The following is a 27,743-nucleotide window of genomic DNA, read 5'->3' on the forward strand; positions in this document are numbered from 1 at the left end:
CTCCACCTCATGATTTTTATTTCTTAGGTCGTTTAAAAAACAACAAGAACAAAAATCGTTCCTCTATTGGGTGAGATCTGAGGAAACGGCTCTTGCTTCTTGCACACAAATGAGCTCAGTCCATTTCCCCTCTGTTTCTCTGGAAAGTACTCTTGGCTTTTGTTTAAAGCACAGAGTATTAAAGCTGGAAGTGGCTTTGGGGGGTCATCTGGTTCAAGTCCATTTGACAGAGGGAAAAAGTAAGGCTCAGAAAGAGAAAGTGATTTCATGGTAAAACATGTAGTATAATTTGACCCTCATAATTGCTGGATTAATCCTCCTTCCAATTTATTTTGCTCTTCCAAAAGGTAGGCCAGAGGCATGTACAACCAAGTGCGTGCGCGCACGCGCATGTGTGTGTGTGTGTGCACACATGCATTTTTTTCTCTTATTTTCTTTAGAGCACTGATTTCATTCATTCACTCACTCAACAAATATATTTAAGCATCTAAAATGTGCTAGATGGGGGTGCCTGGCTGGCTCAGTCCGTAGAGTGTGCGACTCTTGATCTCAGGGTTTGGAGTTCAAGCCCCATGTTGGGCATAGAGTTTAATTAAAAATAAAAAATAAAGGGGCGCCTGGGTGGCTCAGATGGTTAAGCGTCTGCCTTTGGCTCAGGTCATGATCCCAGGGTCCTGGGATCGAGCCCCGCATCGGGCTCCCCGCTCGGCGGGAAGCCTGCCTCTCCCCCCTCCACTCCCCCTGCCTGTGCTCCTCTCTCACTGTGTCTCTCTCTGTCAAATAAATAAATAAAATCTTTAAAAAAAAAAAAAAATAAATAAAAAATAAAAACAGATAAAAAAATAAAATGTGCCACATGGAGGATACAGTGGTGGTGGATAAAGTACACTAATTCCTGCCATCAAGGACCCTACGTTCTAGTGCAGGAGATAGGCAATAAAGGATTCATCAGATAATTCTGCTTCTGAGTGGATTATACCTGTATTGGGGGCCCATTCTTCTTAACTCTTTCTCTGCTGGGGCCTCCACTATGTCCATTGCTCCCCTCTCTTGTTTTTCCCCTTTCCTCTCTTGTGCGTATGGCAAGAGAGAGAAGGAAGAGAGCCATTTTGAATCTTCTTTCTCTACACTTCAAGCTCGGCACAAAGTTCTGAATTTGCTAAAAAGTCAGGTTCAGTACTGGTGTAGCCCTAGAGTGAAGACGTCGGTATTTTTCATCAACACTGCAATAGTGGGCTGGCCCAGCTGTCAGCTTGCTTGTGAGATGACAATGACATGCTGGGTGTGAGAGTTGGACTGTTACCTTATAATTGATCTGTTCTTTTTTCATACGAGTTAGTTGTGCTGAACCCCATTGTACCTGGCTGCTTTGACAGGTGTGCTATTTTAGCAACACAGAACCAAACAGAGACTGAAAAGAAGAATGCATGGTACACTTTTGCTGTCAGATCCAGGTTGCTCTGTTTCTAAGTCTGTGGATGATTTGTTCAGGGTTGTTCAGAGACAAAAAAACAAAACAAAACAAAAACCAAAAAAACCCAACAACCATAAAACCAAACAAAACTTAGGTTTCATTTTTACCTACATGATACACTGTTCTCACAGTTCACCTCACAGGTGGGCTATTGTCTATAGGGCGTAAATGAGGGCCTGGACCCCCTACCTATCTTCCCCTTTCTTGTCTGAAATTCCACCATTGTGATGAACTTCTCTGGGCTAATCATTTGCCAGCTCAAAATATAGAGAGTTCAGGGCAGACTGACTTCTCGAGTCCTTAGCATTGGCGTATGCGTTCACTTATTAGATCGATTTTTTCCTTGACCCAAAGCATGAGGAAAGGTGAGAGGTGGACTTGACCATAAACAAGTGAGGTAGAAAGATGATAAGACAATCTTGGCTCAATTCCCCAGAGCTATCCCTGAAAATCCTCTTGAACGCTGTTTTATTTTCTTTGTTTATTCTCGGTGTTGTAAGAGGCTTATGTTTACGCTTCATCTACTAAGGTTGATAGAGTCTAGGGCTGGGCATGCTTCAATCAAGGAGAGTCACGGGGCACCTGGCGGGCTCAGTCGGTAGACCATGTGACTCTTGATCTCGGGTCCTGAGTTTGAGCCCCGTGTCGGGGGGTAGAGTTTACTTAAAAAAAAAAAAAAAAAAAAGGTGAGTCACTACTAGCTGCCATTGAAATCTGAGAGGACTGTTCTCATCCCCAGCGGGTGGCAAACACGTATCTGGCTTTGGTGCAAGGCAGCTCTGGGCATGTGGGGATTTAGAAATTGTTCTCCCAGCCTTGAGCTCCCAGCCTTGCCGTGCTCTTGCAGAACTAGGTGCTGAAGTTGTGGAAGAGATACAACAGACACATGACTTCAGTTATGTAAAATCCTGTTTTACAAGTATTTAACATAATCGAAAGGAACAATGTAGAAGACCATCCAGCTTCAAGCATTAAACAAAGTCTTATTCCAGTAAAAAGGAGGAAGTTTGAGGGGAATATTACTTAGCAGCGTATTTTAAAATAGAAGCAATGCTTTATTTCAGAGTAGGCAATGAAAGTTGAAAGGCTTTAAAAATTAATGATAGTTTAGCATCAACTGAAGAAAAAACATGCTCTATTAACAGCAGAGGCTAAAATTATCAACACTTGCGATATGATTTAAAACAAGTTTTATGCCCCAAATGCAGATAGGTGGGCCCTATACATCAAAGGGTGTATACAAGTCCACATAAAGACAGAGCACCAATGAAATGATTCATTCTCTCAACTAAGGCTTATCAAACAAACAAACAAAAATCTGGAACATCTTTGGATATAGATGGATGTTTTTTAAAGGTTTTATTTATTTATTTGAGAGAGAGAGAGAGAGAGCAAGTGAGAGCTAGCATGAGCAGGAGCCTGATGCAGGGCTTGATCCTGGCACTCTGGGATCAGGACCCTAGCGGAAGGCAGACGCTAACCGACTGAGCCACCCAGGTGTCCCAGACATAGATTGAATTTTTGTTCCTCAGTCAGCACTCCGGAATCTTGGCCAAGAAAGTAGGAAAAATCAGTATTTGCTCAGGATCAGGATTGCTCAAGATGACTAGGAAGAGTAGCAAAGGAGACTTGGCCCGTGTTGGTTTCTCACGGACTTTTCTGATTGTGTCAGAGCCTACTGGTTGTGCTCAGGAGTGCCTGCCCACTGACAGTACTGGTAGTTTCTGTGTTTTGGTCTTAGAGCTTCTGGTTCTTTCATTCTCTGTCAGCATGTTTCTGCCCCACATGAAGGCCATGTACACCTTGCCTCTATCATCAACCCGTCTGGGGACTAATTAAGCTAAGTCATCCCTGGCGGCCCCTGGGAAACCTGCAAGAACGGAAGCCTTAGCAAGCAGTCCTGTCTGTGGGCCCGGGTCGGCCTTGGGTAGTACAACCGAGATCTTGCAAGGACCTTCTTCCAGTTGGCCTCCCCTCCCCCTCTGAACCCTGTGTTGGGGGTGGGGTGCGGAGGGTGGGGGCAGGGAGGGGGATTGAACCTTGTGGCAATAACCAAGCTTCTAAATTGCTGAGCTGGTTTTAATTGAAGTGTGAGAAGGAGGTTTGAAGGCAGATAGACAACATCCTGTTGTTCGGGCGCTCCTCTCTCTTTTTCTGCACATCTGGCTGAACTGGGAGTCAGGTGGCTGACTTGGGGCCCGGTTGCCGCAGCAGGGGCATCTGACTTCCACCGGCCCACGCCTCAGCGGCCCACGAGTCCACCAGGCCATGGACGCGGTGGCTGTGTACCACGGCAAAATCAGCCGGGAGACGGGCGAGAAGCTTCTGCTGGCCACGGGGCTGGATGGCAGCTATTTGCTGAGAGACAGCGAGAGCGTCCCGGGCGTGTACTGCCTGTGTGTGCTGTGAGTACGTCGCGGTGGCTGCGGGCACCGGGCCCGCCGGCCAGACCGCACCGGCTGGGGCTGCGGGCATCGGGCCCGCCGGCCAGACCGCACCGGCTGGGGCTGCGGGCGGCGGCGGGCGACGTCGGGGCCTCCAACACTGCTCCTGCGACCTCCCCAAGGCCTTCCGCAGGTCCAGCCTAGGGGCGTCGCGGACCGAGCTTCGGGGTAGGCCCTTCATGGGGGTTTCACTCCCAGGGCCTTCCCGCTCCAGAAAGGCCTCCCCGGGGGCCTTTTGTGGCAGCTGCGGAGAATGCCCTTTGGGGTGGGGAGAGGAGGCCTAGAATCTACCTTTGCTCTGAGGAAGATCCAGGCTCCCCACCTCCCGTTTTGACCTCTAGTGGAGGCCAGCGAGGTGGAGCCCTGGGATGGTGGACTGGCCAAAATTGGGGCCACTGACTCCTGAGAAAAGGAAAGGCATCTCTGCCTTTCCAGATCTCTTTAAATGGAATTGGAGGTGTCCTCCCAAGGGAAACCATCACGTTCTGGGAGAGCAAGAGGAATTCATTACTTTAAGAATGCAATGCCAGTTAGGTCGGGGTGCTGAGAGGGGGATATTTGGAAGTAAGACTGCCTCTCTGGATCTGCTTACTTCGCTTCTTTTGGAGGAGCTGTGTGTGGGGGCTGGGGGTTTCAGAAGTAGGACCCTTCTTTTTTTTAAATTTTATTTTATTATGTTATGTTAATCACCATACATCATTAGTTTTTGATGTAGTGTTCCATGATTCATTGTTTTCATATAACACCCAGTGCTCCATGCAGTACATGCCCATCACCGGGCTAACCCATCCCCCACTGCCCTCCCCTCTAAAACCCTCAGTTTGTTTTTCAGAGTCCATCGTCTCTCATGGTTCATCTCCCCCTCCGATTTCCCCCCCTTCATTCTTCCCCTCCTGCTACCTTCTTCTTCTTTTTTTTTTCTTAACATATATTGCATTATTTGTTTCAGAAGTACAGGTCTGTGATTCAACAGTCTTACACAATTCACAGCGCTCACCATAGCACATACCCTCCCCTATGTCTATCACCCAGCTACCCCATCCCTCCTATCCCCCTCCACTCCAGCAACCGTCAGTTTGTTTCCTGAGATTATGAATTCCTCCTATCAGTGAGATCATATGATACTTGAGAAGTAGGATCCTTCTTGATAAAAAGCTAGGACTGACAGTAGTGGTAAAGGGCATGAAGGGAAAACACCCCTGTTATGATTCAGCTTTGCCCTTTACCTAGGCATGCCTTAGTCTAACGCCCATTTTGAATCAGATCCACCTTCATCTTTGCTCCAGGGCTCCAGAATCAGGAGATCTGAGACCTAATCCTGTGCCAGTCTGATGGTAGACTTGTGACCTTGGCAAGTTAACCTCTCGGTCCTTTGGTTTTCTTGTCCATAAAATGGGTATAATAATGCAACCTACCTCATAGGAGAGTGAGGGGCAAATGCGATAATGCAGGTAAAGAATTTGACACTGGACCGGACACATCATAAATGCTCAGTAAATGTAAGCTGTTATTATTATTGTATCTGTCTTCAGTCGAGTTCTTTCGGTACTCATGGGGCATTTCTAAGGAAGGACCTAACTTGATCACTTTTTGTTACACATGAAACACCTGCACTACGTAGTAGGCTCTAGTCAGAAACAAAATGAAGGAAAATGCTTGGTAGTAATTTTGATACCTAATGATACACTGCAAGATTATGAAATACTTTCTGGGTCAGTGAAGAAGATCATACTGAGGCCATTATTAGATGATTTTCGTTGTTTATTGTTTTTTTTTTTTTTTTTTTACATGGTCAAGCCATGTTGGTGACAACTCTCAGGCCATGCTAAATACATTTATTATAAAGGCTTCAAGAGAAATATGTGGAAGCAGTTGAATTTCTTGGGCTCACATCTTTTTTTTTCTTTTTGAAGTACAGTTGACATACAATGTTATATTGGTTTTAGGTGTACGACATAGTGATTTGACAATTCTACGCATTACAAAATGCTCAGCACGATAAGTGTGGTCACCATCTGTCACCATACAAAGTTATTACAGTATTGTTGACTATATCCCCTATGCTGTACTTTTCATATCTATGACTTATTTATTTTATAACTAGAAATTTGTACCTCTTAATCCTCTTCACCTATTTTGCCCATCCCCCCCATCCCTCTCCCCTCTGGTGACCACCAGTTTGTCCTCTGTATTTAAGAGTATTTTTGTTTGTTTTATTTTTTAGATTCTGCATATAAGTGAAAGCATATGGTATTTGACTTTCTCTGACTTATTTCACTTAGCATTATACTCTTTAGCTCCATCCATGTCATTGCAAATGGCAAGATTTCATTCTTTTTATGGCTGAGTAATATTCCATTGTATATATTATACCACATCTTCTTTATCCATTCATCTGCTGATGGACACTTGGGTTGCTTCCATATCTTGCCTATTGTAAATAATGCTGCAATAAACATAGGGGTGCATATGCTTTTTTGAATTAGTGTTTTTGTTTTCTTTGGGTAAATACCCAGTAGTGGAATTACTGGATCATGGTATTTCTATTCCAGTTTTTTTGAGGAACCTCCATACTGTTTTCCATAGTAGTCACACCAATTTACATTCTTACCAGAAGTGCGGAAAGGTTCACTTTTCTCCACATCCTTGCCGACACTTGTTATTTATTGTCTTTTTGATACTAGTCTTAGGCTCAGACCCTTATGATTTGCTTACATTATTGTTTTTCCCAATTGGAAACTGGGGAAGGTCAGTGAAAGCCATCTAGTATTCTGCGGCTCTTTTCTTATCAGAAGAATGTGGAAGAATGAGTGGGCAAGCGAAAGGGGCTTCTTTAGAGAAGGTGACAAAGGAGGTAATGAGCCCCTTAACCTAGCGGTAAAAAAGAAGCCTGGGCAGGGGAGTAAGATGAGACAGTGTGTGGCAAGATGCACCTAAAGACTCAGCCACATTGGCCCCTTTGTTTTTTCTCAAACCTGCCAACTGTGCGCTCTCCTCCTAGGATCTTTACACTTTGTTACTTCTGCCTCGTGCCTCAGAGACCACTTCCTTGACCACCCTATCTAAATTAAGTACCTTCTCCCTGTGCCTGTTACACTCTATGACTTTATTTTTCTTCAAGGAGCTTTAAACTAGCTGACATCTGCTTGTTTACTTATGTATTGCTGTTTTCTTCAGCAAAAATGGAAACTCACTGAAGGCAGGGACATTGTCTTCTGCACCAGGAACACAACCTAGCACATAATAGCCATTATGAGGCACGTTATGAGGTACATAATAGGCACTCAATAAATATTTTTGAATTAGCAAATGGATTGCCAAGGCAAATACCCTTCTTTACTGCAAAGAGCTTTGGACTGATAATCAGGCCAGGGTGTGGACTCTGGGGAGGTCATTCAGCTTCTCTGGGTCTTGATTTCCATACACGTTAAATAGGAATCGTAAGGTGTGCCTACCTTTTGCATAAGATCGCTATTGGAAAAATATGCAAAAGAAAAGGACAACTTTTAGCCTTTTGCCTATGTAGGCCAGGACCACATAAGGAATTAACTTAGGCAGAGTGGGAAATTCTCAAACATGTAAGTTTTTACCCAAAGTGAATCTTGCATAAATGCAGTTTTTATGACTCTCAGTTCTCCATGCAAACTTCCTTATGAAGTCGTGGAATTCGGTAGGCAAACTGGGAATCTCCTAGCATGTCTTTTGATGGGCACACTGGGGCCTCAAAGTCTTAGATCATGATTGCCAGGCTGTGCTACAGAGGAAAGACACAAGGATACATTGTCTTTCATGATAGTTTCTTACGCTTTTTGAGCCAAGGGTCCCTTTTGATAAACATAAAAATTTCATGCCCCCATTTTAGTACTATGCTGTAGTAACAAAAATCATATTTTATTTTGAAATAAACAACGTACTCATTTCAAACCAAAACTTGTGTGCTCATGATATGCAGTAGAAATAACAATGTAAATGGTGTCATATACACACGAACAAGATATAGCTAACAAACGTGAATTGACTATAGAATTCACTCAGAGTAGTTTCTCATTCTATCTCTCGTTTTCTCCCATTGTCCAAGAAGGTTTGGTTGATCTTTAGTTTCTATAATTTTATGGCAGAAATAATACATTATGTGTGCTTTCAAACTTTTTTATTTTATTTTATTATTTATTTATTTATTTATTTTTTTAAAGATTCCATTTATTTATTTGAGAGAGAGAGAGAGAGTATGAGAAGCGGGAGGGTCAGAGGGAGAAGCAGACTCTCCGCCGAGCAGGGAGCCCGATGCGGGACTCGATCCCGGGACCCTGGGATCATGACCTGAGCCGAAGGCAGTCGCTTAACCAACTGAGCCACTCAGGCGCCCTTTCAAACTTTATTTTAAACTCTATTTTCAAACTATGCTTGCTCTTTTCCCTGGTTCTGAGCCCCCATTCATGGCCTTTAGATATGGCCTTTTCCTCTGTTCAGTTTTGGAAAATTGAATCTCATAAAGCACTAAAGAAATTTTCCATTTACAGAATTTCTCACCTTCCTTTAAAGTGAGTTTTCCTGGGCGCCTGGGTGGCTCAGTTGGTTAAGCGACTGCCTTCGGCTCAGGTCATGATCCTGGAGTCCCGGGATCGAGTCCCGCATCGGGCTCCCTGCTCGGCGGGGAGTCTGCTTCTCCCTCTCCCACTCCCCGTTTGTGTTCCCTCTCTCGCTGTGTCTTTCTCTGTCAAATAAATAAATAAAATCTTAAAAAAAAAATAAAGTGAGTTTTCCTTTCAGTTATTTTCAGTACATAAATGCAGATTTTTGTATAATGAGTCTATTAAAAATAGTTCCTAATACCTATTCTTCTTATAGAAAACTTGAAAAATATAAGTAATGGAAATGAGGGAAATCATCTATATTTTTAAAACCTAAAGACAATTATTGTTGAAAATTAAGGGAATTTTCTTCCATATTTTAATAAAATAAATTGCTTTCTAAACACACAAGTGCTCTTACAATATCATATTCTACTGCATTTTCCACTTAACATGAAAAAAACCCATTCATATATATTTTAAGACATCATTTTTTATGGCTGCATGATAGCTCAGCCAGTGATTGTACTCTATTTTCCTTAACCTGTCATCATTTTTAGACATTTGAATCATTCCATTTTTCTTTGCTGTTACAAATGTCATCATGATTCATATTTTAGTCCATAAAGATTTCCTTGTATTTATATTATTTCCTTATAATGAATTTCAAGATATGCAATTTCCAGGTCAGAAAACATTAACAGCTTAGGATTCTTGATATATACATGATCATCAAATATTTTTCCTAAATGGTTATGCCAGTTTACATATATGTTCAACAGTAATGCATGAGTGTCCATTTCACTATGCCCTCCCTAGAAATGGGTATATTGTTAAAAAAAATTCTCCTTGAAATTTGGTGTCTCACTCTTTATTTCATATTTCTTTGATTAGTTAGAGTGTCTTTTATATGGTTGGTAAGCTATTATACCTCCTTGTTCATAAATTGGCTCTTTGTGTGCTTTGCCATTTAACCATTTGGATCTTACTATTTTTCTTAACACATTATGAATTTTTATATACTAATCCTTGATCTGTTGCAAGTATCTTTTCTCAGTTTGGTGTTTGCCGTTACTTTTCTCTGATACACAAAAAATAACATTTTTAGTAGTCAAATCTGTCACTCATTTTCTTTGTGCTTAATTTCTTCCTTTGCTTCCCAGCTTAGAAAGTTCTTTCTCCTGCAGAGATGTCATACCACTTCACTTCAGTTTTTGTTTTCAATTTATGGTTTGGTTCGTTTACATTTAACTCTTTAATTCCATTTGGGATTTCATTTTGATGTGGAGAAGAGATCTAATTTGATTTTGTTTCAAAGTAGCTAACAATTGTCCTAATATAATTTATAAATAGAACTTTCATTCCCCATTGATTTCCTAGCCTACTTTAACATATGTTAAACTCTAACATATAGCAGTTATTATTTCCCACCTATTTGGCTCAACTGATCTATTTATTCTTGTATTACTAGCACTGTAGTATGATAATGTTTAATACATTTAAATAATTATTTGCTATTCTTTTTTTCCCCAAAGATTTATTTTATTTATTTATTTTTTAAAGATTTTATTAATTTATTTGACAGAGAGAGACACAGTGAGAGAGGGAACAAAGCAGGAGGAGTGGGAGAGGGAGAAGCAGGCTCCCCTCTTAGCAGGGAGCCTGATGTGAGGCTCGATCCCAGGACCCTGGGATCATGACCTGAGCCGAAGGCAGACGCTTAACGAATGAGCCACCCAGGTGCCCCTTAAAGATTTTATTTTTAAGTAATCTCCACACCCAATATGAGGCTTGAGCTCACAACCCCAACATCAAAAGTTGCACGCTCCACCAACTGAGCCAGCCAGGCACCCTAATTATTTGCTATTCTTATTTATTGGTTCTTTGAGATGAAATGTAGACTAATTTTGTTAAGTTAAAAAAAAATCCCATTGGGACTACATTAAACTCAATAATAAATTAAGGAATAATTGCCATCTTTAAAGAATGTAGTCTTCCCATCAAAAAACCTGATACATCTCTCCATTTATTAATTTTTAAAATTTGGGCACTTGGGTGGCTCAGTTGGTTAAGCGACTGCCTTCGGCTCAGGTCATGATCCTGGAGTCCCGGGATCGAGTCCCATATCGGGCTCCTTGCTCAGCAGGGGGTCTGCTTCTCCCTCTGACCCTCCCCCCTCTCATGTGCTCTCTCTCAAATAAATAAATAAAATCTTTAAAAAAATTTTTTTTAAATTTATATCCATCAATAAAGTTTTGTAGTTTTCTTCCTATAGATATTGCACATTTTTTGTTAAGTTTATTTCTAGTCATTGTGTGTATGAATGTACGTGTCAATTTTTTTTGTTTCTATTGAAAATGGAATTTTCTTTTTCTACCATAATTTTCTGTTGCTTAAGAAAGCTACCGACTTAACATTTTTCTTGTATTCATCCTGTGTACTAAATGCTCTTATTAATGCAAATAGTTTTATTTTATTTTATTTTAGTGTAGTTTAGTTTATTCTTTTTGGTTTTCTATGTATATTAGGTTTCTTCTCACTAAGTTACACTTGAACTCTGACATTTCTTCCCTTCTCACCCTCAATGTAGACAGCCATTGGGAAAGTCCTCCATGCCCACTGGGGTAGTTTGATGGTGAGAGGAGGAAAACCAATTTAAAATATTTAAAATAATTAGTTTGCAGAAATAGTTTATTTCCATAATTAGCATCCTCCTGTACATCTCTGACTTTGTTTGTTACCTATCTGATGGAAGATTTAGAAGCTGAAGTGCTGTTACATTCTTTAGCTGCAAGGACGCATAGTGAAGTCATTTGACATATATGTCTTTAGATAAAAGGATAATTGTCTTTTTGTCCTTTGAGATTTAAGGGATGACTGGGAATAAAGTGCCTATGAAACCACTGAGCTGGAGAAATGGGGGAAGGAGCAGTGACGAAATAAAATTCCAGTTTATCAGTTGTAATAGATGGAAACATTGTAGCCAAGAACTCAAAAGAATGAGAAATTATGACTTAGTTTACAGTTAGTTTTTTACTACAATTGGATATATGTGTTGGTGCCGCATTTGTCTTCATGATAATTTAGGTCACCAGAATTATTTTGGATTTTCTGAGTACAATCCATTAGTGGCAGAGCAAGCCTGAAAGCCAGCCTAGGATTAAAGTTGCATCACATAAACCACCAAATGTACAATTCACAGACCAGTAAATCAAGTGCTGATTCTGGTTGACAATGTGAAATTAAAGTTGCAAGATTAATCTGAGGATGTCATTTACCTAAGTGAAGGGGAAGTCTGGGTTAATCTTTTTTGGGTTCTCCTCAACTGGCTTCTTTTCTTCAGCCCCTTCTTTTCCTCTCCCCCTCAGTGGACACTTCCAGCCCTGAGGCCAAGCAGACTTCCTCCCTTTTTGAGAACTGTGCTTTTGGAATCACCTTAAGACCAATTTATTAATTCACTCCATCCCAACTTGACCCTAAACTAGCTATTTTATCTCGGGCAAGTTACTTAAACTTTCGGTATCTCAGGTTCCTTATCTGTGAAAAGGGAAATGATGATAAGAATAGTATTTCCCTCATAGGGTTAGTAATTCTCAGAGGATTATTACATGAGTTAATGTTTATAAAGCAAACATGTAGTAGGTATAGTTAATATACATAAAAGATCTACAAATAATTGGAATACCAAGTCAGAGCATCATAGGACTACATAAATAAAATGTGCTGTGGCAGTTCAGGGGAAGAAGAGATTACATTTATTGTCATGACTCATCGAAACTGGTTTTACATAGTTTTCCCATCAGACTTGAAGCTGAATGACTTGATATATCAGTTTTGTAAATTCAAGTTCAGTCTGAAAAAAGGAAGATTGTGCCATAGGAAATTCAGAAATCTCTTGACTCAGGGTATAGTCTCAATAATGATGGCTTTGTATATGGTATATTCTTCTGGGTTTAAAAGTTCTGAAATATTTGTTAAAAAATCAGTCACATTTTAATTGTGCCTTGAATTTTGCTCATAGCATTGGTTTGTATAGACATAGACCGTATGGGCACTAGCATGCTTTATTTGCAGTGTCATGAAGAATCAGAGGTAGCTAAACTTTTTCTTTTGTGTAGTCCTTGAAGTGGTATAAAGAAAGAGTTGTGGTTTTGTTAGTTCTAAACCAAGATTTGTCCCTAACACTGACCCCTTGAGAAAATAAGAAATAAGTCAAGGTTGCTTTCTTCTCGTTCATTTCTAACCAGAGCACTTTTTTAAGGGTTGGGACAGCTTTTGAAAAAATGAAGGCGAATTTTAATATTAGCAGGGCCCGAATCAACACATGCTTTGTAGTCATTAAAATGCAAAATATTAGTTAAAATTCATGTCAATAACAATAGCAATAAAAAGCCTCGACTGTTTTCTACTAATTATTCATTTTCTAGATTTTTTTTCATGATAAATTTTAAATTCCAGGACAATCAACAAGTCTGACAAAAGATTTGGTGGAGGAAGGAATTTTAAAATTACAGAGCATTCTTGGTTTGTCTGTATTAATGGAAGGAGTCAGAGAAAAGATAATCCTAAAAGGGATGCAAGAGTTTTTAAACATAGGGACGCCTGGGTGGCTCAGTCGGTTAAGCATCTGCCTTTGGCTCAGGTCATGATCCCAGAGTCCTGGGATCGAGTCCCGCATCGGGCTCCCTGCTCCGCGGGGAGCCTGCTTCTCCCTCTGCCTCTGTCTCTCATGAATAAATAAAATCTTTAAAAAAAAAAAAAAGAGTTTTTAAACATAAATTAAATTTTTCTGGTTTGTGACTTAGACTAGATTTGTAAAGCACCAAATTGTAATTTTGCTTCTTTTTCTTTAAAAAAATGTTAGCAGTCACTTATGTAACTTTATAGGAAAAATTAATATATGAGGATGCATTTATATTAGTTTAAATTTGCTTCTAGTTTGTATATATACAGATATGGTTCTGAATAGTTGTAATCAGGGTGATGTCTCTGTGTGTCCACTCCTTTCATGTACCATATTTTATATTAACATAACCCATGTGCTTAATTTAACATTTTTTGAAAAACATAAGAGGACTCTAATACCTTTGCACTTCGGTATAATTTTGAATGGTTCTTTCTGCTACCATTTTCTTATTTTGAATAACATACCTTATTTGGGGGTACTTAGGTTAATTCTCTTTTTTCCCACCCTTAAAATAGAAGTACTATGAAACTCTTTATGAAATTGCTTTGTCCTTTGATTCCTTGGAGTGTAATGAAGATAAGCAAGGTCATTCATTAGGTCAAAAATATGCATGGTATTATGGCTCTTTTTACAACTCTATTCCCAATTTATTTCCTAGAACGGTGGCTTTTCAGTGGATGGGGAGAGACTATGTGTAGTTTGAAAAAACATACTCAAATTTTAGTTGAATTTTATATTTTAAAATTATTATTTCATAACTCAAGCTACAGAAAACAAAACATGAAATTTTGTTGGAGAAGAGGAAGTACATGGTTCAGAAACACTGCTCAATGAAGACTGAAACAATTGAAAAAGCTTCAGCTTGTATTTATTTTTTTCCTTAAAAACTTTTATTTATTTTGAAATTAAAAACGTTTTTACTGAAGTATAGTTAACATGCAGTGTTAGATTAGTTTCAGGTGTACAGTATAATGATTCAACAGTTCTATACATTACTCAGTGCTCCTTACGATAAGCGTACTCTTAATTCCGAAAACAGAGACTGAGTGACTACGGAGGAGGTGGCACAGAAGTGCCCTAGGTGAGTGCAAGAACCTAGCTTGACTTTGCAGAAATTGCCATCAAGAATCCCAATAAGGTGTGGGCATTCTTTTTGCATTTTAATCAGTCCACCTGTAACTGTAACGTTCTTACAAATCACCCGGAGATCTTGTTAAAATACCGATTCTGATTCAGTGGTTCGCGGGCAAGGCCTGAGACCCTGCATTTCTAACAAGTTCCCAGGTGATGCTGATATTATTACCCTGGCAATGTAATTTGGATGGCCCCTTTTTGGATCTCTTGCATCTATGACCATAGGGTAACGAGAATTGAGTACAGGGGATTCTCGGTCAGTGACTTCAGTGACTTGAAAGTGGAAGAGATGAACTACTGGTTTATTTGAGGGGTGAAGCGATTCTGCTCATTCAGAAATCTGAGGGGCGGGGGAGTAGGAAATTGTTAATATTAGATGGGTTAATCACAAGAAGTTTTAGGTGCCACTGACACCAGGTTGTTCAGAGACTGAGGGAGGTAAGGGCTTTTGAAGTGGTACTCAGGTTCCTGCTGCTTAACTGAAAGTGAGATAAGATCAGATTCGTTAGGAAACAATTTTCAAAACAGACTCATTTATTTTGACTAAATGAGGCTGAATGATAGTAGGGAGATAGATTCTTTGTATTTTTAGAGACTCGCTGTTTTAGAAAGTGAAAACTGGTTGCTTACGATTTTGCTTGCATCGTCGCTGAGATTTTAAATAATGCATTTCCACATCACCTTTAATGATACTGAATTGCTGCCATTAATCGCTTCCCAGAGGGAAATTGGAACGAAGGACCTATGCTATTTCTCTGCTTCTATCTCCATTTTGCTATGTGACTTTAAGAAAATCACTTAAAGCTTTAGGTTTCGAGTTCCCATGGTGAAAAATGGAACTCAAAGCCCTCACCTTGTTCCCTGTAGAGTACTTACTGTAATCAGTGGGCTTTGAGGTAGATTTTGTTGCTTAAAAAAATAAGACTTTAACAATGTAATATTATATTTTTATTTAGCATATTATATATGCATATATCAAGCTATTTTATGTATGATCTAAATATGCTGGCAAACCTTCATAACAAAAATGAAACATTTCCTATAATCACACCAGCAATTAAATTGAATTTTTTTGGCTTCACAAATTGAATGAACCTGATCATAGTGTTTCAGATGTATTTTTTTGTCCTTTAGATAATCAGTACTGATGGATATTGATTAAAGATTCAGTAATTTAATGCACATTTTTAAAAAGATTTATTTATTCATTTGAGAGAGAGAGTGTGCGCGCACGCATGCAAGTGGGGGCAGGGGCAGAAGGAGAGAGAGAGGGAGATAGAGAATCTCCAGCAGACTCCTAGCTGAACACAGAGCCCAACGCAGGGCTCAATCCCATGACCCCAAGATCATGACATGAACTGAAACCAAGAGTTGGACACCCAACTGATTGAGCCACCCAGGTGCCCCTACTCCACATATTTAAAGACTTTGAGTTCTAAAGGGAATTGATGGTAAGTGAGGTCAATTACTTGAGGATGACCCTCTGTTTGGAATGCTTTAGAATCATCTGTTCTTTAAAGTTTAAATACATTTGTTTTTACCAAAGTTTAACATGTATTCTAACCAAGGATCTATAGTGACCTAAACTTGTGCCTAAGAATAACAATCAGAAAATGTCTAAAATAAAACTGTGTTGATCCAGAGAATCTGATCCATACTCCTATTCATAATTTGAAATAATTCAGAACAAAGTTTACCCTACTTTTCTATGAAGTAAACGTTTCTTAGGCAGATTATAATCTACATCCATTATAGTATGGGGACCAAGAGCTAGGGCTCTAGAGTTGAACAGGCCTGATTCAAATCCCATCTTTGTTGCTTGATCTCTAGTGTGGTTCTCGTTACTTAGCTTCTCAAAGTCTCAGTTTCCTCATCTATAAGATTAATTTTACAATATAAAGCTCACAGGATTGTCGTGGGGTCCAAAAGAGATAATAATGCATGTGCTATGGACTGAATTGTGTCCTCATCAAATTCCTGTGTTGAAGCCCTAACCCACATTGCGGCTGCATTTGGAGATAGGCCTTTGGAATATAGTTAAGGTTAAATGAGGCCGTAAGGGTGGGGCTCTAATCCAATAGGATGGGTAGCCTTATAAGAAGAAGAGAGTCTCTCTCCATGCACACACAAGGAAGAGGTCATGTGAGCTCACAGCAAGATGGTGGCTGCCTACGAGCCAAGAGAAGAGGCCTCAGAATGAAAGCTATGTCGCTGGCACCTTGATCTTGGACTTCCAACCTCCAGAACTGTGAGAAAATAAATTTCTTTTGTTTAAGCCACCTGCTCTGTGGTATTTTGCTGTGGCAGCCAAAGCAAACTAATACAGCATCTAAAACTCTTGGCATCAATTATAGTTGTACAAGTATGCTTACACACTGAGTGATGGTGGAGAATGTTTACCCCAAAGGACAAGCTGCTTTCAAGTACTTTAGCAGGAGTCTTTTCTGAAAAATTTTATTTATTTTTGAGAGAGTAAGAGAGAGAGAGAGAGAGCAAGCAGAGGGAGGAACAGAGGGAGAGGGGCAAGCACATTCCGTGCTGAGCGCAGAGCCAGGCTCGGGACTTAATCCCATGACCCCAAGATCATGACCTAAACTGAAACCAAGAGTTGGATGCTTAACCAACTGAACCACCCAGGTGCCCCAGGAATTTTTTTAATTCAAATTTCTATTCTTACTATATTATACTGTAAAGTAACTATAATAGTAATATTATAGAAATATAGTATTATATTTATTATATTTATAATTAATATTATTATTATTTCTATTAAGTGGACCTGATAGTACCTTTTCCCAGTAAAATATTTTTCACCTAAAGGCTCTATATGTACTTAAAAGTAATATGACCACACTTTGGGGACACCTGGGTGGCTCAGTCAGTTAAGCGTCTGCCTTCAGCTCAGGTCGTGATCCCAGGGCCCTGGGATCCAGCCCCGCAATGGGCTCCCTGCTCAGCGGGGAGTCTGCTTCTCCCTCTGCCTGCCACTCCCCCTGCTTGTGCACTCTCTCTCTCTCTGACAAATAAAATCTTTAAAAAAATGACTACACTTTCTTCAGTCTATTTAATAAACCATGATTTTTACTAATTACAACACATCTCTAGTTTCTTTCTGTCCAGTCTCTCAACTAGACAAATCCTTAGGAGTGTGAGCTCCCATATTTTAAAAAAGGGAAAAGATAAAGAAGGCTCTCTAAAAACTGTGATTAACCAGATATAATATGCAAGCAAGTTAGATCCCCCAGGTTTTTCTTCCTGTGAATGCAGTGGTGCCATATATGTGTGTCCCAATTATGTAACATTTATGTGGAATAGTTAAGCTCAAATTTAGAGCATCTGTTGTTCTTTTGGATTGTTTCAGTAATTGAAGTTTATTCTTTCACAGGTATCAAGGTTACATTTATACATACCGAGTGTCCCAGACAGAAACAGGTTCTTGGAGTGCTGAGGTATAGCTTTTTTATTATTTTTTGCTTCTGGGGGTATCAGGGAGGTGTTTGAAATTTAAGCTGGTTTTATAAAAGAGTTGTCAAATCCTACTTTCCCCAAATATTCATCAGATTCAAATCACTAAAGCTCCAACCCAAAATTATTCATGGGTCTTAAGAAGGCTTTAGAGAATTTTTGTCCCAGTTCTGTTCAGCCACCATTGTATAGAATGGTCTCACTTTGGGGAAAATATAAAAAAGTTGAAGGATTGTGTCAAACTTTTAGTGCCTATGCAAAATTTTAGAAAGCATATACAAAATGTGTATTATGGTTAAATAAGCAATTATTTACCAAATGATACCAATATGAGCATTGGATCAATGGTGGATTAAACAATATGACTCCTGTTTTCTAAGAGCCTCTATCTAATACCCCTGGGGAGATACAACATGAATTCAAGAGCGATGTGAGAGCTCAGAGTTTGTCGTCAAGTAGATCTGGGTTCCAGGTCTGGAACCCCCTCCTCCCTGACAGGTCTGTGAACTTGGGCAGGTTACTTAACTTATCCCTGAACAAATTTCTTCATCTGTAAAATGAGCCTAAAAATAGTGCCTTGCTCATAGGGTTCATTTTGAAGATTAAATGGGATAATGCTTATAAAAGAAAGCTCTTAGCTACAGGACCTGGTACATAGTAAGCCCTCAAAAATGTGAACTCACCCAAACTGCTGGACAATGATTGTATGTAGTCAATTGCCATGTTATCTAGCATAGGAGTTCAAAGAAGGGAAGATTTTCCAAGGATTAGTAATCAAGATTGCTCTTTGTGTGGAGGCAGACTCCTAGCTGGGCCATGTGGGAAAGACAAGGGTAGGCAGAATAAAATTAGAGGGAACATTGCAGTGGTTTTAAAGGTACGCTCTCCAAAATTCTAAAGTTCTTCCAACTGGCTGCCATGGGGCAGCCGGGAGTGGGGGTCAGAGGGAGAGGGGGACAAAAGTGGATATGCTTTTGGGTGCCCAATTCATCTTTGATCCGAAAGGTTCACCTTTGTTTTGCTTATCAGCTGGGGCTCGGATAGGATTTCATTAGAAAAATGGGCTCTGATGGCTTTGAAAACATTTGAAAGTCACTATACCGTTGCAAGTAATGCCCACAGAGCGAATTTATTTCCATGTACCAGGGTAGGATATCACATCTTACCAATGTAGAGGTCTCTACAACTGAAACCTTTGACCTCAAATGCTTTCTCAGATTTCTGACTCTTTAAAAACAGCCTGTCTTTATAATGAAAGCACTTTATTATGAGGTGTTTGAAAACATAAATGCAAATATCAACCTCTGTTAATAACTCAGTCTATGCGCTTAAGAAATACTAAAGTCTAGACTTAAAAAAAATTAAAATAGCTCTAACCTTTACAAATTCATCAGTAAACTAGAAAGCCCAAGTTGCAGACTACAGATGTTTTAAACTACAGAGATGAATTAGGGCAAGTTTTCAAACATGTTGCTTTATATCATAAATAAATAATTCATTAATAATAATTAATAATAATTAATTACTTTATAATTATCACAGATAATTAATACTGTGATACTAATTAGAGGCAAAGCAGTAACATTTCTAATCAAAACGATTTACACCCGTTTATATTTTAAAATTCTCTGCAGCACTGCAGAGATGATTGAATCAGAAATTAAATTTCATTTATCATGAAGAGTAGTTGTTTGTGATATATACATATATATTTGTATATACTTTGATTAGAAATAGGCTTTCTCCCTAGAGAAGTAGCCTTCGGCTGCTGAAGAATATTCTTTATGGAAAGGGCCTCAAATTATTAGGGTTTAGCTAATCTTGTCTTTAAATTTGTTTTCTTCTATTTCAAGTATAATATCATATGCCGATTGTTACATGCTTGTGATCATGTTAAGGAAGAAAGGGCTTATTGAACATAAATGTCCTTTCATCCTGTTGTCTGGCCTGACCCCATATTGTAATTATCTGCACCAAGAGAGCAGAAGATTGGCATGTTTTCTCCAAAGGGAAAACAGTTTTTAAAAAATGCCTTAGATTTATTTTTGAAATGCATATTGCATTTTTTCTATCTACTAAATTTGCTTTCTTAGTTATGTTTTTTTGTTAAGGGAATATTAAACTAGTGTGTGTTCTCAGAGCTCATATCACCTGACTGGAAGAAATTTCTCCAGAGCATATTGAAGACCAGCTGTGATCCAAAACATGTTTCCATGGATAACTAAGAGATGGCAGTATGGGAAATGTGCAAATTTGAACAATAGCTGAGTTCAGTGACAGAATGGGAGTTGTCAGTGGTACGATTCTTGTGGTAAATGTATTTTCAAAATTGGTTAAATGACAGATATTTATACTGCTTTTTGGAACAGTGCTTTAGTTTGCCACACAGCAGGAAAAATCAATGAAATTTTAACTCTGGATCCCCCAAATTATGAAAGACAAATATTATGTGAATATCTACTTTTAGATAGACTTTTAGGTTTTATCATTGCCTAGTGTATTAACTTATCTCATGAGACTCAGGCTAAAATTTTGCTAAATTGTGAATTTAGAGAATTCTATACACAGTCAACTGTCATTTATTGATATGTGCATTGTCATCAGTATATTGTAAAAAAAAAAATGTACTAGGGTGCCTGGGTGGCTCAGTTGGTTAAGCGTCTGCCTTCGGCTCAGGTCATGATCCCAGGGTCCTGGGATCGAGCCCCGCGTCGGGCTCCTCAGTGGAGAGCCTGCTTCTCCCTCTTCCTCTGCCACTCTCCCTGCTTGCGCTGTCATGCTCTCACTCTCATTCTATCTCAAATAAATAAAGAAAATCTTAAAAAAAAAAAAGTACTAAGCTCCCCCTGTGGACTTCAGTGCCTTTGGGCTTTTCTGGATATTTGATCATCAGTAGATCAGTAGATGCTAAATAACTTTACATATTAACCTAAGCAAAACACTGTAAATTAGGATAGTCATTTGCCAGTGAAACATTGTATCCCATGTTCAAATTGTACATCCAGTGCTATTATTCCTTTCTGTTAGTGTGGATAATCAAGCGTTAACTGCATGTTAAGTCCCCATAAAAAAGATGTTTCTGTTGATAAATGGTTTTACAAGCCACAAGAACAGCTAAAAAGATGTGTGGTTTGAAATCTTTCCACACTGGGGGAGTGTACAGTTTCTCTTCTGGTTGGTGACTCTAACTTCTCTAGAAACTGTTTGGTCTTACCCTCTCTGTTGGTGAACTCATTGTGGGTATTGGCCTGAACAACAAAAGACTGGGTGCTGGGATCTAGAGCCAGTTCTGCTTCTGATTATCTGTGTGACCCTGGGCAAGCTGAATTATCCCTTTGTATTTCTTTTTCTTTTTTTAAGTAGGCTTCACGCCCAGCGTGGAGCCCAGTGCGGAGCTTGAACTCACAGCCCTAAGATCAAGACCTGAGCTGAGATCCAGAGTTGGTCGCTCAACTGACTGAGCCACATAGGCACCCCTGTATTTCCATTTTCTTATCTGTCAAATGGGAATAAGCAAATCAGCAGATCACTGCCAATTTGTGAGGAAATAGTGGAGGCAAATGACGGGAAAGTGCCTGGAATTGAAAAAGTACTGTGAGGAAGATATAAGGAGGTATTTTGTGCCTATGACCTGCCCATGCCATTTAGAGATTCTGTCTTGGAGCCAAAGAACTGTTTGGAGCCCTGTAAGAATGGCCATGGTATTTTGGATGAGGTCTCAAGTCGAGTTCTGGGAAGGTTTTTTTTTTTTAAGATTCAGTTCTTTATTTTAGAGGGGGGTGGGGAGGGGCAGAGGGAGAGGGGGAGAGAGAGAGAATCTCAAGCAGACTCCCTGCTGAGCACAGAGCCCAGTGCAGGGATCCATGCTGGTTTCGATCCCCATGGCCCTGAGATGCTGACCTGAGCTGAAACCAAGAGTCCGCCGTTCAACTGACTGGGCCACCCAGGTGCCCCCAGTTCTGGGAAGGTGTTTTGACCATAGGGGTGGAGCTGAGAGAGAGAGTGTTCTACATCTACTGAGGCTCTGGACTCTGTGAGCCTCCCAGTAGACACTAATTTAAAGCTAAAAAGAACTTTTTCAGTGCTTTAAAAAAAAAAAAAATACTTGCCCCAATGTAGGAAATGACTGTGAGTTACTATGGACAGCGTGCTGTCCTCAGCTTTTCGTCTAGTTGGCTGAAGTTTGCTTGCCAGCCTTCATGTTTTCTCATTAAATGCTAACAAACAAACAGCTCCCACCTCAAGAATCTTCCAGATGGAATAGCTGAAAAACAGCTTTCAAAAAAAAACCTAGTCATTGTTCAATTGCTTATAGCAATACTATTTTATTTTATGTAAAATGACAGTTTTGAGCTGATGCCTAAAGCTGGGCTCATAAGCTTTTGCAGGAAATTGTTATTTTCAGCAGTGCCTTTGCAACAGAATTGATGTCAGGAAAGGAATACATTTTAATAGTCACTTGCAAATAATGATCTCTTAAAAGCAAACAAACAAATAAATAAAGGTGACCTTATATAGTCTTTCATTTTCGTGTCATAGAGAAAACCTTGTCACGGTGAGGTGTTGGCAGAGAGCAATTTTGGGGAGGATAGGGAAGTTTCCCGAGGAGGAAAAAATTCAATATGAAGGATGAGGCAGGACGTATGGTGAGGGGAGAGTCTGGGGACTAACTAGCTATGTGTTGTGTATATCATAACGGTCAATTTTTAATTTCCTGCATAGCATTTTTACTGTGGAATGATGACTGGGAGGCTAGGCTGCTGTTGTTGGTTTGTTTTTTCAGTCTTTTTATTAATGACCTGTACGATCTGTGTTTTTTCTGTGTTTAACTGCATCTTCTCTGTTGGTGCATTCATTGTGGGTAATGGCCTGTATACCCTTAGAGGCTCGGGATGTGTGATGGGTAGCAGGCAGGAAGGGCAGGAGCTTGTACAAACTAATACCACCCTTGGGAGAACTGAAATGACAGCTCATTAGCTCCTCTTGCAGGGAAGTTCAGCCAACCAAAGTAAGCTCTGCTAGAAATGTTGTTTTTCCTTCTTCCTTATGTTTTCAAATATTTGAACAAGTTATACAAATGTTACCGATCTAAGCCTCCCTCACACATTTTGTAGGCCTATTTATATCATTCGGAGGTAGGTGAATAATTTGCTTGGCCTTTTATTTTCCAGACAGCACCTGGGGTTCATAAAAGATTTTTCCGGAAAATAAAAAATCTCATTTCAGCATTTCAGAAGCCAGATCAAGGTATTGTAATACCTCTGCAGTATCCAGTTGAGAAGAAATGCTCAGTTAGAAGTGCACAAGGTACTACAGGTATGGTTCACTGTCCATTTTCGACAGGGCTTGGCAGCTTGGGGTTATGAGTCAACCTGTTCATAAATATAAAGTTATGGGAAGTTCGGTAAGCAACATGCAGTGGGGAGGTAGGTGTTGCCAGCCAGTCGAGCGAGGGGGGACTATTCACAGGTTATGATTTCAATAGGCTCCACTGTAAACTTTTAATAAAACTCCGGGAAAATAAAAAGAATTCGATGAGCCCACAACATTTAAACCCCTCTTTTCCGTCTTGTTCTCCACCATGTCCCTTTTGTCAACACCGAAGTACCATTTCACTTCACTAACTTAGACACAAAACGTTTGAAGGATGGAATAGTTCCGACAACACCTGGGCCGTCCTTCACCTTTGCTTAGTAAACGATACTTTCTTTCCCTTTAGGGAAGGAAAGGCTAATGTTAGCGTGGCCCACGTGATCCTCATTTCTGAATTTGTGGTGCTTGAATTAATGACATTTTATTGGAGCGAAGGAAACTAAATTAGTACACGCTATTATGCTACAGGCACACGTTGTCCCATCTCCTGAGCGAAGCTATTTTAGTGTATGTATCAAGCTGACGACAGAATACTGGTCAATATCTGCAGCTATGTGATTGTCTATTCATCTACTGAAAGGGGTTAATCACTTGTTTGGAGTAAGAGGCTATGCCTTGATTGAAACAATAAATATTTATGATTAGAAAAATGAGTTGTTATGTCCCTTTTTGACAGGGACCCAGGCTGAGGCATAAACTGACAATTAGACTTAAGTGCTGAATTAAATTAATGAGTAGTTAGCCTTTATAATAGAGATATAAATAGAACTCCAATTTACAAATTACACATTACAATTACAAACTGTTCCTTCTGCTCCGTATTCCATTCTTTATAACTCAGTTTTAAGTACTGGTTGCTTGAGCTGTATCACCGGGTTATATCTTTGTGAGCTTTATGCCGTTGGAAGTTTTATGATTATAAGTTCGAGTTAACCTGCAATTTTAATAGCTTGTAAGTTTATCTTTTCTTGATTTTCGTGATTATTTTTCTTTAGGGAGAAGAGAAGATCCTGATGTGTTCCTGAAAGCACCATGAAGAAAAATCAAATACCTTGTACTTTATTTTCTATAATTTAAATCTATGCTAAGTCTTATATATTGTAGATAATACAGTTCAGTGAGCTACAAATGTATTTCTAAAACCATCATAGTCCCGTAATGGAAGTCTCTAGCATGATGTAAAAGCTGAAATGGACTTTGCCGGTAATGAGGCGCTTTGAAATGAGGTTATTTTCAGTGTTATTTACAAATGGGAAACGATTTAAAACATAATGGTACTTTAGAAAAGATTAATGTCAATTCTTGCCAAATATAAATAAAAATAATCCTCAGTTTTTTTCTCAAAATCACCATTTTTTAGTGAAATATTATTTGACAGCTACTGATTTTAAAATGTCTTGCTTGATTAGATGGCAGGAAGCCGGTTCGTGTCCCTCGTCTTTGTCATTAGGTATTACGCTCTCCACTGGCTATGGTGGTGTAGGGTCTTTGGGGATTTATGAAGTTGTGCACTGTGTGTTAAGACAAGTACTGGATAAAGAGGGAAGAATTTCTGTTTAATTCTAAAAGCAACCTTTTCGCCTAGTGTCCTGAAGTTGGATAGCAGAATCCACAGACCAATCTGGAGGTTAAAAATCCCGTAATTTAAAATACGCTCTAAATGTTGATTACATTTGATATTACAGGATTTTTCATCTACCTCTATCCCAGTTGTTGGTACTCCACGTAAAACCTTATTTTGAAAGGAAACTTCAGCAGCTGTGCTCCTGAGTAGCTGATTTACAAGTGATCTCCCTATTAGGTAGCCCTATGGGAGCCCTGAAAACCTTACAGTTGTGTTGTTTTTTAACAATTCCAAGCGACGGCAACCTAAGTGAGAGCCAAGATTTTACACAGTGACCGATATTTATATTTTTTCTCACATGTATATTTTCATGACTTTTGTGATTTGATTATATATCAAGTTGTTTCGGGGCTCCTAGAATTCACTCACTCAACAAACACAGTAGGCACTGGGGTAGAGAAGTAAAAACACCCAGCCCCTGTGCTCAGGCAGCTCGCTCTCTAGTTGGACAAGAAAACAGTAACAATTAAAAAAAAGTAACAGAAAAAGAGCAAAAGATGTCAATAAAAGGTGATAAGCACATGCTAAGTGAGGTTCCCACTGTGTAGGTGGATCTGTTGTTAGAGGCAGAATGAGTCAAGACAAATACTCTGGTCCGTGGTCCATAGGAAAATGCTAAGTTCTGTTATAAACTAATAAATTGGAATTCTGGGTTGTACACGAGTCGGGGTGAGCTTGATGAACTGCCAAGAGACAGAGCAACTCTCCGTGCACTGGCAAGATCTGGTGTCTGAGCATTTAACATGGATGCAGTGCGAGTGCCGACGTGGAGTTGGGCCATTTACCATTTCTAGAAATAAAGGCATCACTTTAACTTGTGAAGGAATTCAGAAAGCTAACTTTCAAAACAAAATGCGTATGTTTAGATAATTTTTCCTTTTTTGTAGCTTGGGTTTAAATTTTAATAGGTGTAACTAATTTTCACTCTCTCTAGCTTGTTCATTCTGGAATAATCCTAAATACATGAATTATGTTTGCATGTTTCTTTACCAGAGTCTTTTTTGAAAAAGCTTTTTTGAATCATTAATGGTCTTTCATATTTCAATAAAATATTTGAAAGCTTTATTTACCTAATTTGTCTTAAAATATTTTAAAAAAATATTCAGAGATAGGTGCTATGAATATATTAAACAAAGCATTGATGAAAGCCATCTTATCTTATTGGACAGATCCCTGAAAAAGGTAAGTGCTTTTTTCTGGGTCTGCTACTGTCAAACTTTCCAGTTGATGTGCCTACCCACTGTCTTCTTTTGCTGGCCTTTTACTCATAAAGTTTTTTTCACTTTTTCTCTCCCAGCATAAGCATTCTTGCTATTTCCCAGTACATAATAGCTTGCGGCTTTACAGAAAGGTCATATTCTTGCCATATCTAAAATATTGCCATGCTAACATATACCTGTAAGATGCTGAGTCAAGATAGAAAAATGCACATATATTTCCAAGTGTACCCCTTTCTTCAGAAAAAAAAAGTGTGTCAGCAAGCCCACAAGAACATGACAGTTTATCAAACACTCATTCATTTCCTCTGAGTTTGTTCTTAAGAGATAAGGTCAGTAAGGGAGACAAGCTTAGGTAATTGTCAGTTTGGCTATTACAAGCAAGTAAGCTTTGTGGTAGTACATAGGTAGAAGAAGTCTACAGAGGATGCCTCTGATTAAGACTTCTAGTGTAAATGGAGGGCTGGATTGAAGATATTTGTGGTAGAGCGGATAGAGAATTAAAAATGTGAGAAATAGCTTTAAAATCTGTTAAGAAGGTTTGGACATCAGCTCATGTTTTATTTGATTCACTTTATTGAGTTCAGCCAGAGTCTATTAATAATAAAATCCAGATTTGCCCTTGAGCATTTCAAGGTTACAAGATACCTAGTCTTCCTGTTAGAGAGCTATAAATCCAACGTTGTCGCCTATGTTTGTCCTTGTAGTAAATGGGATACCATTAATTTAGGGTTTGCAGCTAGGGGTGAAGTTAAACTACCCACTTTGGAAACGTTCATCATTTGGGGTCATTGGCCAAACTTGTGGCAAAAGGCAGAATTTTCATCATTAGATCGTTGGCCTCTTAAATGAGTATTTTTATGTAGAAAGATACAACAAAACCGATTGACTGGAGAGAGCCCATCAACATAATATTTGAGATTTGAATTCTTTTTTTTAAGATTTTATTTATTTATTTGAGAGAGAGAGAGACAGCGAGAGAGGGAACACAAACAGGGGGGAGAGGGAGAAGCAGGCTTCCCGCGGAGCAGGGAGCCCGATGCGGGGCTCGATCCCAGGACCCTGAGATCATGACCTGAGCCGAAGGCAGACGCTTAATGACTGAGCCACCCAGGTGCCTCGAGATTTGAATTCTTTCAGCTTTGTCAGATTATCCATGTGACCTTAGGTAAGTCAGTCTGTTACTATTATTGCATTTGCCAAGTAGGAACAATGAAGTCTTGCTCACCTCCCAGGATTATTGAGGTACTAGAATTATATAAATTTGAGGAAGTAATATTGCTAAAAATTTAAGTAGCACTGATATTCAAAGATCTCTAATAATGAGGGTGAGTAGGGAGGGAATATGGAGAAATCTGTTCTCTCGTTTAATGATTCTATGTAGGAGCTCTTGCCTCTTTTTGCACACTGAGGGTGGGGTAGGATGGCTATTTTAAAAAAATGACTAGGTGATACTAATATTTTCGCCCTCCCACCCATGACCCTGTTGCTTTTTGCTGACTGGTTGTGTTGGAACAATCGGGATTGTCTTCTGCTCCATGAATCTTTTCACTGTATCTGTGTCCCAGTAGGCCCCTTCACCTGCGGCGGATACATTCCAAGACTCTCATGGATGCCCAAGCCCATAGATAGTACCAAATCTTATATATACTATGTTTTTTCTTATATGTACATATCTGTGATAAAGTTTAATTTATAAATTAGGCATAGCAAGAGATTAACAACAATAAGTAGTAAGAAAATAGAACAATTAT

General features: G+C 39.4%; 1 protein-coding gene across 1 annotated transcript; it reads left to right on the top strand.

Moving 5' to 3' along the window:
• Window positions 1–3,337: 3,337 nt before the first annotated feature.
• SH2D1A (SH2 domain containing 1A) lies at window positions 3,338–24,768 on the top strand. The gene is made up of 4 exons (XM_035008351.1): window positions 3,338–3,879; window positions 17,696–17,759; window positions 22,947–23,091; window positions 24,144–24,768. Exons 1-4 carry the CDS (start codon window positions 3,743–3,745, stop codon window positions 24,182–24,184), a joined length of 387 nt encoding a protein of 128 aa, XP_034864242.1. The 5' UTR covers window positions 3,338–3,742; the 3' UTR covers window positions 24,185–24,768.
• Window positions 24,769–27,743: the final 2,975 nt, after the last annotated feature.

This window comes from Mirounga leonina, unplaced genomic scaffold, assembly GCF_011800145.1.
Source record: "Mirounga leonina isolate KUSES-001 unplaced genomic scaffold, KU_Mleo_1.0 Mir_101664, whole genome shotgun sequence".
Taxonomy (NCBI): domain Eukaryota; kingdom Metazoa; phylum Chordata; class Mammalia; order Carnivora; family Phocidae; genus Mirounga; species Mirounga leonina.